Raw genomic sequence first — 15,474 nt, 5'->3', positions numbered from 1 at the left:
TTTCCAATGCTATCTAGAACAATCGATTTTATTTCAAATGGAGGCATTTCCTTTTTTTGCACTTTGCCATGGTGTTCGAAAGACACTTGTGGTCGTGCTAACCGCCATTCTGGGATTTTCGGCAATAAGTTGGTTTGCCCTTCCACCACTACTTCGTCTCTAAAGGATCGCAGTTTAAAAGGTCCTTCTCCTATCTTCCATTCTAAGTTATTTAAATCATAGTCATCACCCAATACTTCTTTTGTTGGGTGGTTTAAAGTACTAGACAGTAAATAAACTCGAAAGTTATCATTTAACAACCTTCTACGATATCTCAGAGGCAGCTCCCCGGTCAAAACTTGTAAAGCCTCCAAGGACACATTGTGTATTGTGCCTGTAATAATTTTTAAGGCTCTGTATTGGATAGAGTCAAGTTTTTTTGTTAAAGATATACAAGCAGAATCATACATTTCACTCCCATAGTCCAAAATGGATAGGATAAGTCCTTTATAAATCATCATCAAAATCTCATACTTACTTCCCCAGGGGGTGCCGGAGACACAACGTAGCAAGTTTATTCTTTTCTTACATTTATCAATGATAGAATCTATATGGACAGACCAAGTTAAATTGGAGTCAAACCTCACACCAAGGAACTTATACTGCTCGCATATAGGCAGATTATGTCCTTTTATTTGTAGAAGAATATCTTTCTTTTGTTTGTTGGTAAAGACTAATACTGCAGATTTGGTAGGGGAAACGTTTAACTTCCACGTCCAACACCATATCTCAAGCTCATGCAGGGCCTCTTGTAATTTCCTGCGGGCCAGCTCTAAATCCTTATTTGAACACCAGATTGCAATGTCATCAGCATAGCAAGATAATTTAACATCACTTACATTTATCTTGAGATCATTTAACATTAAAGTAAATAATAAAGGACTTAATGAACTTCCTTGCGGGATTCCATTTTCTAACGTGTAGTGGCGAGACATATAGTTATTTATCCTCACATTAGAAATCCTACTCAATAGAAATGCTTTTATAAAAAGTAACATTTTTCCACCAATGCCTAAGATAGATAATTTTCTTAGTAGACCTGTTTTCCATAGCGAATCATATGCTTTTTCTAAATCAAGAAAGACCGCTACGGTATATTTTTTACTTTTCAAGGATATATGTATGTCCGTCTCCAATCTCACTAAGTGATCTTTGACATTCCTATATTTGCGGAAGCCAGATTGAATAGGATTTAATAGTCTGTTTTTTTCTAGAAACCACGTCAGGCGATTTTTTATCATTTTTTCCATAATTTTAGAGAATGTTGATATCAACGAAATCGGCCTATAAGAGGTCACTTGAGTCGGATCTTTTCCGGATTTCAAGATTGGTATTTGAATAACCTCATACCACTGATGTGGAAAAAGTGAGATTTTCCAAATGTCATTATACAAGTTTAATAAATACACGAGTGCCTTGTTCGGCAAATTCTTAATCATAATTAAATAAATATCATCCTTACCGGATGAGGAGTAAGAGCTTTTTGAAATGACTAGTCACTAGAGGGCGGTATTCAATTTGATGACATCATCTGTGGACAACTCTCCATGCCTTTTGAACATCAAATTTCATGTTTTTCCTTCTTTCTTGTGATTTAGATAATGTACTCCCCTGAAAGCAAGATATAGAATGCAAAATGATATTCTACTTCACATGTTATGAAGTCGGATCCAGAACACAAATAAATACGAAGAAAACAAAAAAATTGTGAAATGTTATGTACAAAAGGCATGGAGAGTTGTTCACAGATGATGTCATCAAATTGAATACCGCCCTCTAGTGAATAGTCATTTCAAAATGCTCTAACTTTCTTATTCCTTGCACGATTTTGTTCAAATTTTCACTGATTTTATTCAAATATTTTAAACTTTACAATAAAAGTAACTTAGTATGAAGGTTTTGGTTTCCTTTAATTGGGATAGTTCTTAGAGAGATATTTTGTAAATAAAATGTCTTCTTTTAACAAATAATGAGTTTTAAACTGAAATATTAAATGATGTTTGATTATATAATTATGTCTAATGTCAAATGTTATCTGAAAGTTATGAATGAAATGGTTTTTAATCACTCATGCATGAAATATGCATCATATGAGTTTCATCAAATGAAAGAAGAGGATCTAACCTTTACAAATATGTGTCATTTATTAATTATAATTGTGATTAAGTTATGATAAAACATTGATAATTCTTGGTTTTGTTTTTTCTGGGACACACTGTAGAATGATAAATTCAGTGCACTTAAAGTAGTGCACTTAAAGTATCGCCCTACACAAATGGAAACAGGATAAAGGACAAAGGACAAAATACAAGGCAAAATGTTTAGTATACGAAGAACAATAACATGGTAACTAAGAATTAATCATGTTTTGTCCAGTATGTTTAATGAAAATGTGGTAATACTTTTTTTTCAAAGGTAGCAGCCCATTATTCAATCAAATGCTTTAATGTTCACAGCCTCTTCTCACCAAATGGAAATGTTATTGTACACAGCCTCTTCTTATCCATTTGCTCTCCTACAATGTGACTGAACTGTGCAACCTTTATATTACAGTATTCCCCAGTGTTTCCAAGTCATCAAAAATAACCTTTCCTGAAATAAAATGTCAAGTTTTGTGGAATTTGACTTTTTTGTTTTCTTTCATGATTTGTTAGGGAGGCTAATGTCATAGGTCTACATCTTTTGTAATACCAGAATATCAACTTTAAACTTTAAAACAAAATTACACTTAATTCAGAGAAAGGGTATAAAACTATAGGTTTCTGAAGCTAAACAAATAATAAAACAAATAATATATAATTCACTTTTTCAGTATTCCTTAAATTCCTTTTGATTCAATTTATTGGATTTTCCCTCAATTTTTTTAAATAACTTGTTTTCCTTAAAATTTCCTCGACAAAAACCTGAATTTCCTGAAGTCTTTGACATGTTAAATTCCCAAAGCTGAGTCTCAACTCTTCTGGAATGTGGACTTGGGACAAACAATTATCAAGCTGTTCACTGACTGGACCATGGACTGCCCCATCAATCAAATCACACATAATTATCATCATCAAAATAGGGTATGCAACTATGCATGTGAAGTTCATACACTACCATTATGTAGAGATCAACACAATATACAAGTATTATTAGAATTAAATTTTTAAGAAACATCTTTCCCACAGTCCCAAGCACTTCGTACATTTTTTGTTTTACTTGATTCACTCCTCATATGCATGTAATGTATGTACAATGAATGTTAAAAACAAAATGGAGTTAATCTCTTATCAACTACAACACTATACAAAAACCAAATTTACCAGAAATAGCATGGATGTACTTCTTTTTATAAGATTGTAAATATATCTATAGAATATATGACATGTTAAATATATTCAAAGGCCAAATTGTTTTCTATGTGATAAAACATGATATGTATGCTATTAATATCTTTAAATTTATCAATATAAAGTAATTGTTTATTTCCACAGTACAATATATACAAAAATATACCAAGAATTATTTGACACTATATCATCACGCAGGTAGCAAATGCCTTCTAGTCCCAAAGGCATTTCCTTGGCCCAATAATAAATGCTTACCATAAGTATCTACCATCACTAAACTTCAGAAATATTTCATTTGATGAACCATTTTTTAATCATGATTCAGTGAAATTTCTTGCAAGAAAATAAATGATATGAAAAAAAATCAATCAAGTAAGGCAATTGATTCTCTTCACTGATATCAAATAAACAAATTATGTGAAATACAAGAGAAGTATTAACCATTGACTGCTGTACACATCACTTAGAATTAAAACCATTAGCTGCAGTAGAACACATGTATACTTACATATAGAAAAGGAATATTACAGACACAATAACAATGAATGAGAAACAGTTGTATGTATGTTTCAATTGCACCAGAAAGAAGTTGTATGTATTCAAGATAAATAGCTATATCCATTAAGTTATAGACAAAAACAAGGTAAGTTAAAAATATAAAAAACCTTAACAGAATACCTTACTTTAATATACAGTCAAACCTGCTTTAGTGACCACCTGTATAGAAAGACCACCTGTCTATAAAGACCTAATTTTGTTGGTTTCCCTTGAATAGGGTTTCTAAATTAAACCTGTACTAAAGGAACCCTTTACATTAAAGGTAAAGACCAGTATTGGTAACGCCCCAATTTCAAAAAATGAAATGGAAGCTCTCATTACCAATCATGTAAAAGAATACGTTTTGACTAATACATGATGATAACAAATTTGCCGGGAAACCGCCTACTAATTCATATATTTGGTAAATTTATTTCTCTCATGGTCGTGTGAGAGAGATAGGGTAGTCCCATATACATCTTTCTGTGTATAGTGCTTGTAACTTTACGAAGAATGGGCCAAATTTCTTATCATTTTGATGATTCCAGAACCTTGCAGATGCTAGATGCTAGATGATCAACCTTTTCTGATCGATTCCACAACGTTTCTTTCACAATGCCATCGCATGACCATTACTGGTCTTTACCTTTAAGACCACCTGTCTATAAAGACCACTTTTCATATTCCCTTGAGTGGTCCTTATATACAGGTTTCACTGTAGTAGGTAATTAAGCCATGTTTTTGTTGAATATATATATTTTAATGTTCATGCGAGCCCTGTGGTTCAATCACAACTATCTGTATGGACACACAGATTCAAATACCGGTAATTAAAAGAAAGAAAGAAAAGGGTTATCTAAATTCATGATTGGAATGAGCCTTACATTGTCATAGGGGAAAGGGGAACAAAAGTAGTTTAATGTTGTTTCAGTTTTGTTTTAATTTTGTTTTGTCATTTGTATGATATTCAATGTAATCAACTTACATCAAATAGTATTAGATAATAGAATAGAAGGTACTCTGGATTCAGACAATCGGGATTCAAACACACTTCCGAGCACCAGGGAATGTGTACCTGAAAAACTCCATTGTTAATCACAAAATAAGGCACAGAATCCATACAAACAACATCAAGATTTATATAAATTAATTCTTTAAAAAAAAAATCACAGCATGACACAAACTATTATCAAAATATAAACTTATGAAAGATATCAATTACATGTTTACACTCTAGCAAGATTCTGTTCAGTTCTTTTCCTACAGCTAAAATTGACAATCTGTTAAAGGTAATACAAAGTTTTGGGATGGGATCATGAATTTGGTTCAAATGAACATGATGTAAGCATATGCGATCCTACAATATTCAGTGATCGTTGTCGCGGTTGAAATCGAGTCTAAAGTTATGAAATTGTAAATAATAAATTATTTATGTTATATAGCTCCCTCTCAAGGTCAAGATATTAATTAAGCTATAAAATAATGTTATTGACTAAAATCGGCCAATTAGCTATTTCCGTTTGGAAATTGTATATCAGAACTACATATTCTGAGATTTTCATGGTCACAGCTACCAGTGTACGGCCGTAGACGCTATTTGAAATTTATCAAAATTTACCGGGAGCACCGGTAAATTTTTATATTCCATTTTTCTCGAAAGGAAAAGTGTTTTAGGGGCAAATTTTTCTTGTGCTTATAATACATATACAGGGGCATCCAAATATATCAAAATTGTAAAGAATCACTTTCCACCCAATTTTCAAATTTCCCAAAACTTTGTATTACCTTAAAGTAATTCCACTTGTATACTGATCCTGTAAATAAGAACCAACTTTGATCATATTCAGCATTTATTTTCAGTCGTTTTGTTGACTTCACCTATCCTTCAGGGTTCTACTCCCTTTATTACTTAACCAAAACTGTCCCCAGTACTCAATTCAAAGCTTTTAAACTGTTAGTCAATCAAGGAAAACACTATGGACAAATGAAACAAGACGTAGATATACGAAGCATGTAGACTTGAAAGAGGACTAAGCAACATACCATCGAACAAAATATTATAGTAAACGAAGATTCAATTGATTACTGACATAATTAAAAGGAGCACTACAACACAATTATTTATCCCTCATATAACAAAAAGCACACTAATTTCCAAGTAGTACTTGTTTTCTTTGTTTTACACATACATGTAAACCCATTCAATCAACTGGTACATATCATCCATACTAGATGATAGAAACCATACAGGCTTAATGGAAAATCACAATATTACGCTGTCATTTCTTTATCCCAAAGACTTTCCTTTTTCTTTCATTATCTTCTTTAAAAAATTGGTTTCACATTTTTGATCTGGTAAAAATAAAATCCCTTCTTGTTAGGAGAATAATCACTCATCTTTAATAATCATATGGTGGTTATTACACAGGCAGGTGATTTTGGAGCATAAAACTCTAATACGTACTATTGAATGGGAAGATTTTATCAAGATTTCAGCTTTATTTAACCTAATCATAATCAAGGTAATAAGAGCACATACATGTAACTGAGCAATATTCGTAGGTGAATCTATGATTTAATAGAAGTGAGTGATTTCTGCTCCTCTAGATCAGCCTTTGCTCTTTGATTCTCAGCAGCTTCTCGATCCATGTCCTGTTTACGTACGTATGTATAGAAAGCAGATCCCCCAAGCACCATGAAATTACTACTCCACCACAATGCTGTCTTGATCTCCTGGAAGTATGTGATAGCAAGGATGGTCTGTGCACATGCCTTAGCTGTACCACTGATGTTATGTGTCAGAGGACTGGTTACCTTTATTTGAAGGCCAGATACATACCCAATAGCAAATCCAAACACCCCACTTATAGTCATCATACCCCAGAATTGAAGACTGGTAAGGTGTTCAAAGGTTTGTAGGATGGACACCTCACCAGAGATGAGTATGAGTGGAAGGAAGAGAACGATGGCATTCAGATTGTTGTAGAACATGAGACGCCAGATATTACTCTCTACTACTGGCAGCACCTTCTTGGTAAAGATAGCATTGAGGGATACACAGAGACTAGCCATAACACCATACAGCACACCAACATACGATAACGTACCTGTAAAAGACAAATAATACATCCGTCAGATGGTAAAGAAAAATGAAAGAGCAGTAGTGAAAAATACTTGTGCAGGATACTAAATGCTTTAAAATCAAGAGAAGATTATAGTGAAATTAATATTGATGTTCCAATTCAACTTTAACAATTCTGTCCAAGCAGTCTAAAGACCATCTAAAGGGTGATAAGGGCACATATCATATGAATGGTGACAATGGTATGCAATTCCTTTGAATTTACTCCTCTAGTTACACCAATTTCTATTATTATAATGACATTTGACTGCAGTAAAGGCAAAATTCCTATCATTCCTATTCAATTTGCTATACATTTTTAAAATCCAAAACATTTTCGAAAAAAACCATGTGAAAATATGAAATAGCACCTTTAGTTTACTTTGTAAATATTTTCTTGTATCAATAATAACTTACATCCCCAAGACATTTTAAAAACTAATATAAAAAAATTGGTTACTCAAACAGGTGGTAGAGAAAAGGAAAGAGCAATAGTGAAACATCCTCTAATGATAACAAAATTTATCTACAACAATTAATTCATCACTTGAAAATTGAATGGAGAAGTACTTACCCAATGATCCTTCCTGGTTAACCCCTAATAAGAAGCCACTGACGATAACAACACAGCACAAGATAGCTTTCATGGATGTAGTCTGCTTCAGCACAAAGTATGAAAGACTCTAAATGATACAACACAAGATAAAATACGCTCAAATTCAAAACATAAGTAACTTTCATAGATTACTTTCAATAAAGATGTAAGCACAACAAAAGTTTTAAGTACATATAGTGTATGTATTGTGTGAGAATAAGATGAGGAATCCATCTCTGTTTTCAAATGTAACAGACCGTCTTTATTACAGGTACATGAAGATCTATCAAGAGCACTTCCTCAGAACGATGTAATACTTTGCAATTATAGTCAGAATCACTAGGCTAATGAGACCACTCATGGTTAAGGCTACGGCAGATTTTATTAACCAACATTCTACCAATAATGCAATCAATTCCTTTTATCAGGTGATGGGGAGTTCATAGCAATGACAAGACTAATTACTCTTTATTTCACAACAAGTTTTCTGAACATTTTCACCTGCTACATCAGGAAAATTAGGATCTCCTGCAATGACTTTCTGCAAAAATTATCTTCAGCCAATCCTCAATTCTTAACTAAAAGCATACACTGTACGTACTTGTGTGTTAGGAAATTTACAGAGGATTTATTTATTTATTTTTAATCTGAGAGTGAAGCCATAAGGAGGTGACTATTTCATCCAAAAAGAAGCTTGCATATATTTTCTTACCACATTGAATACTGTTGTGAGTGACCTGCCCACATTATAGAATGCTACACCCACATTCTTGAGGCACAGGTTGTTGAATGTTATCATTCCCACAAACACCAAAGACAGCGGTAAGACCTGGAAAATAAGGCAAGAAAAATATAGGGAATAAAAGTACAATTATGACGTGAAATACATCCACAAAATATGACCAATGAACATGTATTCAATATGTAGTTACATTGTATGTTTCACCAGGACAGTATGAAATTGAAGACAGGAAAATGTAAACCTTTAAAATAAACTGTAAATTTTGAGGATTATTTTGGGTATAAAGTAAAGGGGTTATACATTCAATAATATATAACATTAAATCCTTATCTCAAAATTCTTCCACAAACTTTCCTGATGGTCTCCAACCAAATTCATTTTCATCAAACAATGAAATTACCTGATACTTTATAGATTATACTACATGTACCATTAAGAGAAGGTTTGGCTTTCTGATGTTACATCAAAACCTGTACGTAATAAATAGGTATGTATTATACACTCAATTCATCATGCACACTACCCTTACACATGAGCACACATTGCACCTGCACTCCCTTTACGCACACTGTGATGGACAATCTAAAATTGAAACATGCTTTGAATGAAAAATGTATAATTAATAATAATAATAATATTCCATGTTTATAAAGCGCTCAATACATCGATCCAACGATATGCCTAAGCGCTTTACAGATATATAGAACTTCAGCTTTGTTCTATGTAATCATACTACAGTGTATATATATTTTTGTTTCATTTAAACATATGTTAATGTTGTTGCTGACTTAGTTACAAATTTAGCAGAAACTGAATCCAGCACCATAAGTCTCTAACATTGTGTAACAATCAACGCTATAAGCTGTCTAGCTCACTTCAGCGTCACTGCGTGAGCGTAATGCCTGGCTTAGATTTACATGCAAGTCTATTGGGTAAACCACTGGTTTCCCGAAACATAGATTTTTATAAAATTAAAAAAGTGCAGTCATCATATAATTAACAAATGAAAGGAAGTTTAATATCTTAAAGCTTGGACTATTCAAAAGTGAAATAAACTTTAAAAAGCATCCATTATCTTTTGACCATTTGCAATGTAATTGTTTTCCTTTCATTTTAAGCCCTTTATCAAGGTTAGAATACCCTTTACTAATAATCATTATGCATTAAGAAGAGGAAGTATCCTATTTAAAAAGGATCTAAATGTACACATCTCAGTAAGGAGAGGGGGAGCAAGGCTATGATTCTGGATGCAATCCAATAAATACACTGTGATCTATAGGTACCTTGGAGCACAACTTATAAAGGGAGGCCAGGTTCTATATTTATTTCTCCTTGAAATACATATGAAATAAATGTTTGTCCACTGACTAAAATATCAACACAAAATAAAAACATACAAAAGTATACATTGTTCAAACTTCCTGATGATTGAAAAATACATTATCTCAAATAGGGAGATATCATCGTATGATAGATTATGAAGCCCCACACTGATCATTTAAGAGATAAAAGTATGTTCTCTATGGAAAGAAATTTCACCGCAACCATGTCTATTTTTTCTTTTTCAAAAAACATTTCATTTCCTGTTTTGAACTATATACTTGTACTTTTTTACTACATGAACAATTAACTTTAAATAACTAAAATATTCATCCTGATTGAAAGTGATAGTTGCCAACTAAGTTATTAATGAATTACAATTGTAAATGGGTTAACATTCAAGCCTTGAAATAAGAGGCAATTTTCCAAAAACAGATGACAACCAATTACACAAGTTAAATAAGCTCAAACATACAATGTTAATTTCATAATGCGAATACGATCAATTTCAATAACTTCTGAATCTTAACAAGATCAACAGAGAAGAATTTCATTAGGATTAAGAACATCAACTTGCACGTTAAACAGAATTTTAATCGAACTCCAAATACTAATGAGCAAAAAATAAATAAATACCCCCGGTAGTCAATTTCACAAACATCGGAAGTCAGAAGGACTTGGCAAGTCTATCCCAAATAGATTGAAACCGATATTGCACCTTGTGCACAAACCATCTGCCACACTCTCGGCGGAACACGAACAGTCTGTGGTTGGAAGCTAGCGAGACTCCTGCGCCAGCAGCAGATTTGCTCCACGCAAGATTACCAGAACTCGAAAGTTTGAGGTCGGAAGCTGGCCTGCTAAATTTTTGCCAAAACAATACTAGATGCTGCATGAGCGTGCTACCAAAAGGGGCATTTTCACGGTAAACACTTGCGCCTGGCCGTCTAGCATTAGATGACTTACGGGCGCAATTGGTGCCTCTACAAGCGCCAATTCGCACCCTGCAACTGCTTATTTCAAGGCTTGTTAACAGTTGATTTATAAGAAGAAAAAATGTCCTTTACAGGAATACAGCTCGTTCTAAAATGAAAAATCTGTAGCTAGATGAAAAAATATAACTGTTTAGAGTTTATTTGTTACACAAAGATCTTTAAAAAAGAAGGGTAGCCCAATCAGCAATTAAATACTGGTTTTCATTGAGGCCCTTCATAACACAAACAAGTATCTACATTTCAACAAATCAAAATATAAATAAATATAGAAATGACAAAATACGACTTTAAGTTCTTACCTCTCTGGTGACTTTGTAATCAAATTTCAATGGAGGGAATGAGACTAAATTTGGAACTGCTTTCCCTAGCAAACTGAGTATGAAACACAGCATAACAGTCACCACACATTGGTAGAAAGTCACAAAGAGGGGAGCATCAAGCTGTAAAGAAACATACAAGCATTTAGGAAAATTGTTAAATGCACAATTTTATGGAATTAAAATTCATTATAAAAAAAAATGCCTATTTTAGCAAAAGTATGTGCCATTGACAATATTGGGGAGGAATATTGGATGCAAAAATCACTAATCACGTGTATGCAGGTATATACATTGTCAATACAAACAATATTCTAGATAACTCTTAAACACATCAATAAATCATAATTGTCACCTGTTCAGATTCAAACCTGATCCTGCCTGGATTTGGAATCAGTGTAAGTCAAGTGGAACAAATATACAAAGGTGATTGACTAGCCACTTGATTTAAACTGAGCTTGAACTCAAATATATGAGGGAATATTTCCCTTTTTGGTACATAAATTCATTGTAATTATGGGGAAATTGTTCTTTGTTTAAGGTGGAAGCCCACTCTGCAGTTGATTACATTACTACAGTGTAAATTAAAATGTACAGACTTTACAGATGTACAAACCTTCAGAGATTTACTGCTCAAAAGATATTTGTTCATGAAAACAAGAGAAATGGAGATAAACCTGCAAATATAAAAGAGACAACAAAACAATTATTATCACACTTGAAGCTGTGCAAGAACAAGTAAGTTTAAAATGTTTGTTGTTGTGTCTTCATTTCCATGTTTGATGTTGTTTTTGTTATTTCTGTCAGGTGGGTAGATTTATCAAACTAAAAGTTGTACCCTGTGTACCCTAAATGTACATGTACCATTAAACACATTTTTTCGGTCAAGTTGGTGCATGTAAGTGGAACCGATGTATAATAGCCTAGGCCTAATTTTTTTAAATAAATGCATCGGATATGAATCCGGTAAAATTTAGTATTTTGGGCAAAGTTCTTTGGCCATGAATGGCAAAATGTTTGCACAGGAGCGCCTATGGTTGGCTTCTGGCTCTAAAGAGAGGAGCCGACCCTATCCAAATCAGAGGCTAATGAACGAAAGAGACAGAAAATTTTGGTCTAGATCAACCAGGGGCGTCGTTAAAGGGGGAGTGTGGGGGTGCGACATCCCCCCACCTGTCAGGATATTGTCGGTAAAATTACGCTGCTGTCGGGAAAAAAGAGAAAAGGGGGAGGGGAAGAGGAGAGGGAAAGGGAAAGAAAATGCAGAAGTTTGAAGTCGGTGAGATTTTTTATGTCGGTCGTCCTGCAATTTTGTGAAGAATTGTGACTTTTGATCGGACAAAGTAACATTTTTGAAAATTCACACAATGATTAAGAGTTGGTACAACGAATATCTTCTTTCTCTAATAATTTAATGAAATGTTGAAGCAAGGGGGAAACTGAATTCGGACAAGGATTAAGAGTCGAGAATGGTAGAACGAATCGTCTTCTTTCTTTAATAATTTAATGAAATGTCAAAGCTTCGCGGAAGAGGTGAAAATGAATTCAGACAAGGATTAAGAGTAATAATTTAATGAAATGTCGAAGCGAGGGGGAAACTGAATTTGGACAAGGATTAAGAGTCGAGAATGGTAGAACGAATCATCTTCTTTCTTTAATAATTTAATGAAATGTCAAAGCTTCGCGAAAGAGGCAAAAATGAATTCAGACAAGGATTAAGAGTAATAATTTAATGAAACGTAAAAACTTCTGGGCTTCGCGCAGGGAGAGAGAGGAACGGAATTCAGACAAGGATTAAGAACAGAGAATGGTACAACGAATCGTCTTCTTTCTCTAGTCTATACTAATTTAATGAAACGTCAACGCTTCCGCGCTTGGGCCACTGAATTCAGATAAGGATTGAGAGTGGAGTACGGTACAACAATTTATCTTCTGTCTACAACAATAACCATAATATATAATGAAACGCCAAAGCTGCCGCGCTTCGCATAGGATGGGGAAAACTGAATTTAGACAAGGATTAACTTAGAGTCGAAAACAGTCCAACGAATTGTCTTCTTTCTCTAAATGAAACATCAAAGCTTCCGCACTTTGCGCGAGAGGGAAAACTTAATTTAGCTCCTGGCCCTGGGTTTATAGGGTTAAATTTGTAGACATTGGGACATTGGCATTATATTTGTTGGTAATTGGAGCCTTTTTTGTCGGTAGTTGGTGGCCTCTACACCCCCCCCCCCCCCCCCCCCCCCCCTGAAAAAGGTCTATGCGACGCCCCTGGTGGGACAGGCTCAATTTACATTAATTTATTAAGATTACCATGATGATTAGACTACACTACAATTTATTGAACATCAACATCTTTCTTACCAGTAGGCACAAACTACCAAAAATATTGTCGTGTAAGTTTTGGTGCGGGTTGGTGAGGCTTTCTCCACTCCTGAGTCTCCTCCACGTCCATCTACCCCGTTACTTCCCCGTGATCCACTTTGATGGTCCGCCATTATTATGCGAGTACCGGTAACTGCCCTGGTCATGTCCGTGATGAGTACACTCACTCTCTTTTGCTTCTATCAAAGAACTTTCAGCTGTTTAATTATTCAGACTTGATGACGTGGTTGACAATTTTGTTTGTTTGAAGTTGTCTTTCCCGGACTCGGTACAGCGCACAATCACAATCAAATCTGTAAACCTCGATCGTACATGCGTTCTCGACGTTTACGTTCCAGATCTATGGAAAGCCAATGCGCGTGTAGTGCGTAACTCGATTGTCCATATATCACTAATCAGTGGCGGATCCAGGGGGGGGCCGAAACGGCCGCGGCCCCCCCTATTGGCGGCGCAAAAAAAAAAGAGGAAAAAAAAGAAAGGAGAAGAGAAGAAAAAAAGGAGAAGAGAAAAGAAAGGAGAAGAGAAAAGAAAAGAGAAGAGAAAAGAAAGAAGAGAGAGAAAGAGAGAGAGAGAGAGAGAAAAAAAAGAAGAAGATACCCCCCCCCCCCCACCTCACTCCCACTCCGGGGTCGGAGGGACTGATTTTCTGTTTCCAAAATTTCTGATAAAGGGTTACTTTTCACGCAACAAAGTCTGGCCCGTAATACACACAAATCCGGCCCGCACTGACTTTACACACCGAAGATAAAGGGGTGCTTTCAAACTAAGAGAGGGAACATACATGCGCGTACCCTAGATAACACTGAGTGGGTGGCGGGGGGGGGGGGGGGGAGGGGAAGAGAAAAGTCGGGTGAGAAAGGGGGAAAGACAAGGAAATGGCGCTAAGTGACAGTAACGACGAATAAGGGAAAAACTGTAATCGGGAGATTTGGGGTCATTCCAGAAGGCTTGGGAAACGTTATTGAATAGAGGGGGCCGGGCCGGCCGCATAAAATCTCGAGCCACGGATTCAAAGTTAAACGTTACAAACAGCCCCTGCTTTTTGAAAAAAATTGAAAAGGGCACAATATTTTGGATGTCTTTCAAATAGAAGCTATATACTTAGCAGCCAAATTTTAAATTAACGGTAGGGCCGCTTCACAACTCTTATTTTGCCCTTCATTTGGATTCAGCTCATAACAACTCGCTTGTGCTTATATTTAAACTCATGTTGGTAGTGATAACGGACAGCGGCGGCGATCCAGGGCCCGATAGAGGGACACGTCCCCCCGGAAATATATATATATATAGCTAGAAGGAAAATATACATGTAGCGGAAAGAACGTACATATTGGACTAAAGGATTTTCTAGAATGCATAATTATAGCATTCTACATTGCAAAATCTCGCTTGGTCGCTACGCCCCGGCCCTCGCCCGATAACACAAAACTAAGATATGACGCTCCCGGTCGCGATTATTTCATGGTTGGTATATAAAAAGATTTTTTTTCCCCTTTCATTTCTACTGACCTAATTGTATGCTATCACAATCATGATTGTTTCATTTTCCCTTTAAAGCATGCGTAGCTAGGGGCGGTAGGGGCAGTAAGGGGACATAGGACGAAAAAAGGAGCAGACAAAGAAACATTTTTGACAAGTCTATAACGGTACAACAAATCATCTTCTTTCTCTATTAACTAAATGAAACGTTAAGCTTCTGCGCTTTGCGTTGGAGGGGGAAACTGAATTCAGAGAAGGATTAAGAGTCGGGAATAGAACAACGAATTATATTCTTTCTCTAATAATTTCATTAAACTATGAAAGGGGGGAAATGAATTCAAACAAGGATTAAGAATCGAGAATGGGACAACGAATCATCTTCTTTCTCTCATAATTTAATAAAGCGTCAGAAGCTTACGCGCTACGCGCGGGAGGAGGAAAACTGAATTAAGAAAAGGATTTAGAGTCGAGAATGGAACAACGAATCATCTTCTTTCTCTAATAATTCAATGAAACGTCAAAGCTTCCGCGCTTCGCGCGGGAGGGGGTATAGAAACTGAATTCAGACAATGATTAAGAATCGAGAACGGTACAACGAATCGTCTTCTTTCTCTA

General features: G+C 35.2%; 1 protein-coding gene and 1 long non-coding RNA gene across 2 annotated transcripts; one reads left to right on the top strand and one right to left on the bottom strand.

The window, feature by feature from the left end:
- The first annotated feature begins 2,434 nt into the window (after positions 1 to 2,434).
- LOC115930064 lies at positions 2,435 to 5,056 on the top strand. Its single transcript, XR_004066822.1, has 2 exons — positions 2,435 to 4,188; positions 4,559 to 5,056. It is a non-coding gene; the product is annotated as an uncharacterized LOC115930064 (long non-coding RNA).
- Positions 5,057 to 5,773: 717 nt separating this feature from the next.
- On the bottom strand, positions 5,774 to 13,724 carry LOC593968 (GDP-fucose transporter 1). The gene is made up of 6 exons (XM_793422.5): positions 13,360 to 13,724; positions 11,612 to 11,672; positions 10,978 to 11,118; positions 8,334 to 8,450; positions 7,601 to 7,709; positions 5,774 to 7,012 (listed from the first exon to the last, which is right to left on the bottom strand). Exons 1-6 carry the CDS (start codon positions 13,524 to 13,526, stop codon positions 6,474 to 6,476), a joined length of 1,134 nt encoding a protein of 377 aa, XP_798515.2. The 5' UTR covers positions 13,527 to 13,724; the 3' UTR covers positions 5,774 to 6,473.
- Positions 13,725 to 15,474: the final 1,750 nt, after the last annotated feature.

This window comes from Strongylocentrotus purpuratus, unplaced genomic scaffold (genome assembly GCF_000002235.5).
Source record: "Strongylocentrotus purpuratus isolate Spur 01 unplaced genomic scaffold, Spur_5.0 spur5_scaffold_6, whole genome shotgun sequence".
Classification (NCBI taxonomy): Eukaryota; Metazoa; Echinodermata; class Echinoidea; order Camarodonta; family Strongylocentrotidae; genus Strongylocentrotus; species Strongylocentrotus purpuratus.
Note: the sequence above shows the minus strand (reverse complement) of the source record. Positions and strands in the feature narration are given on the sequence as shown.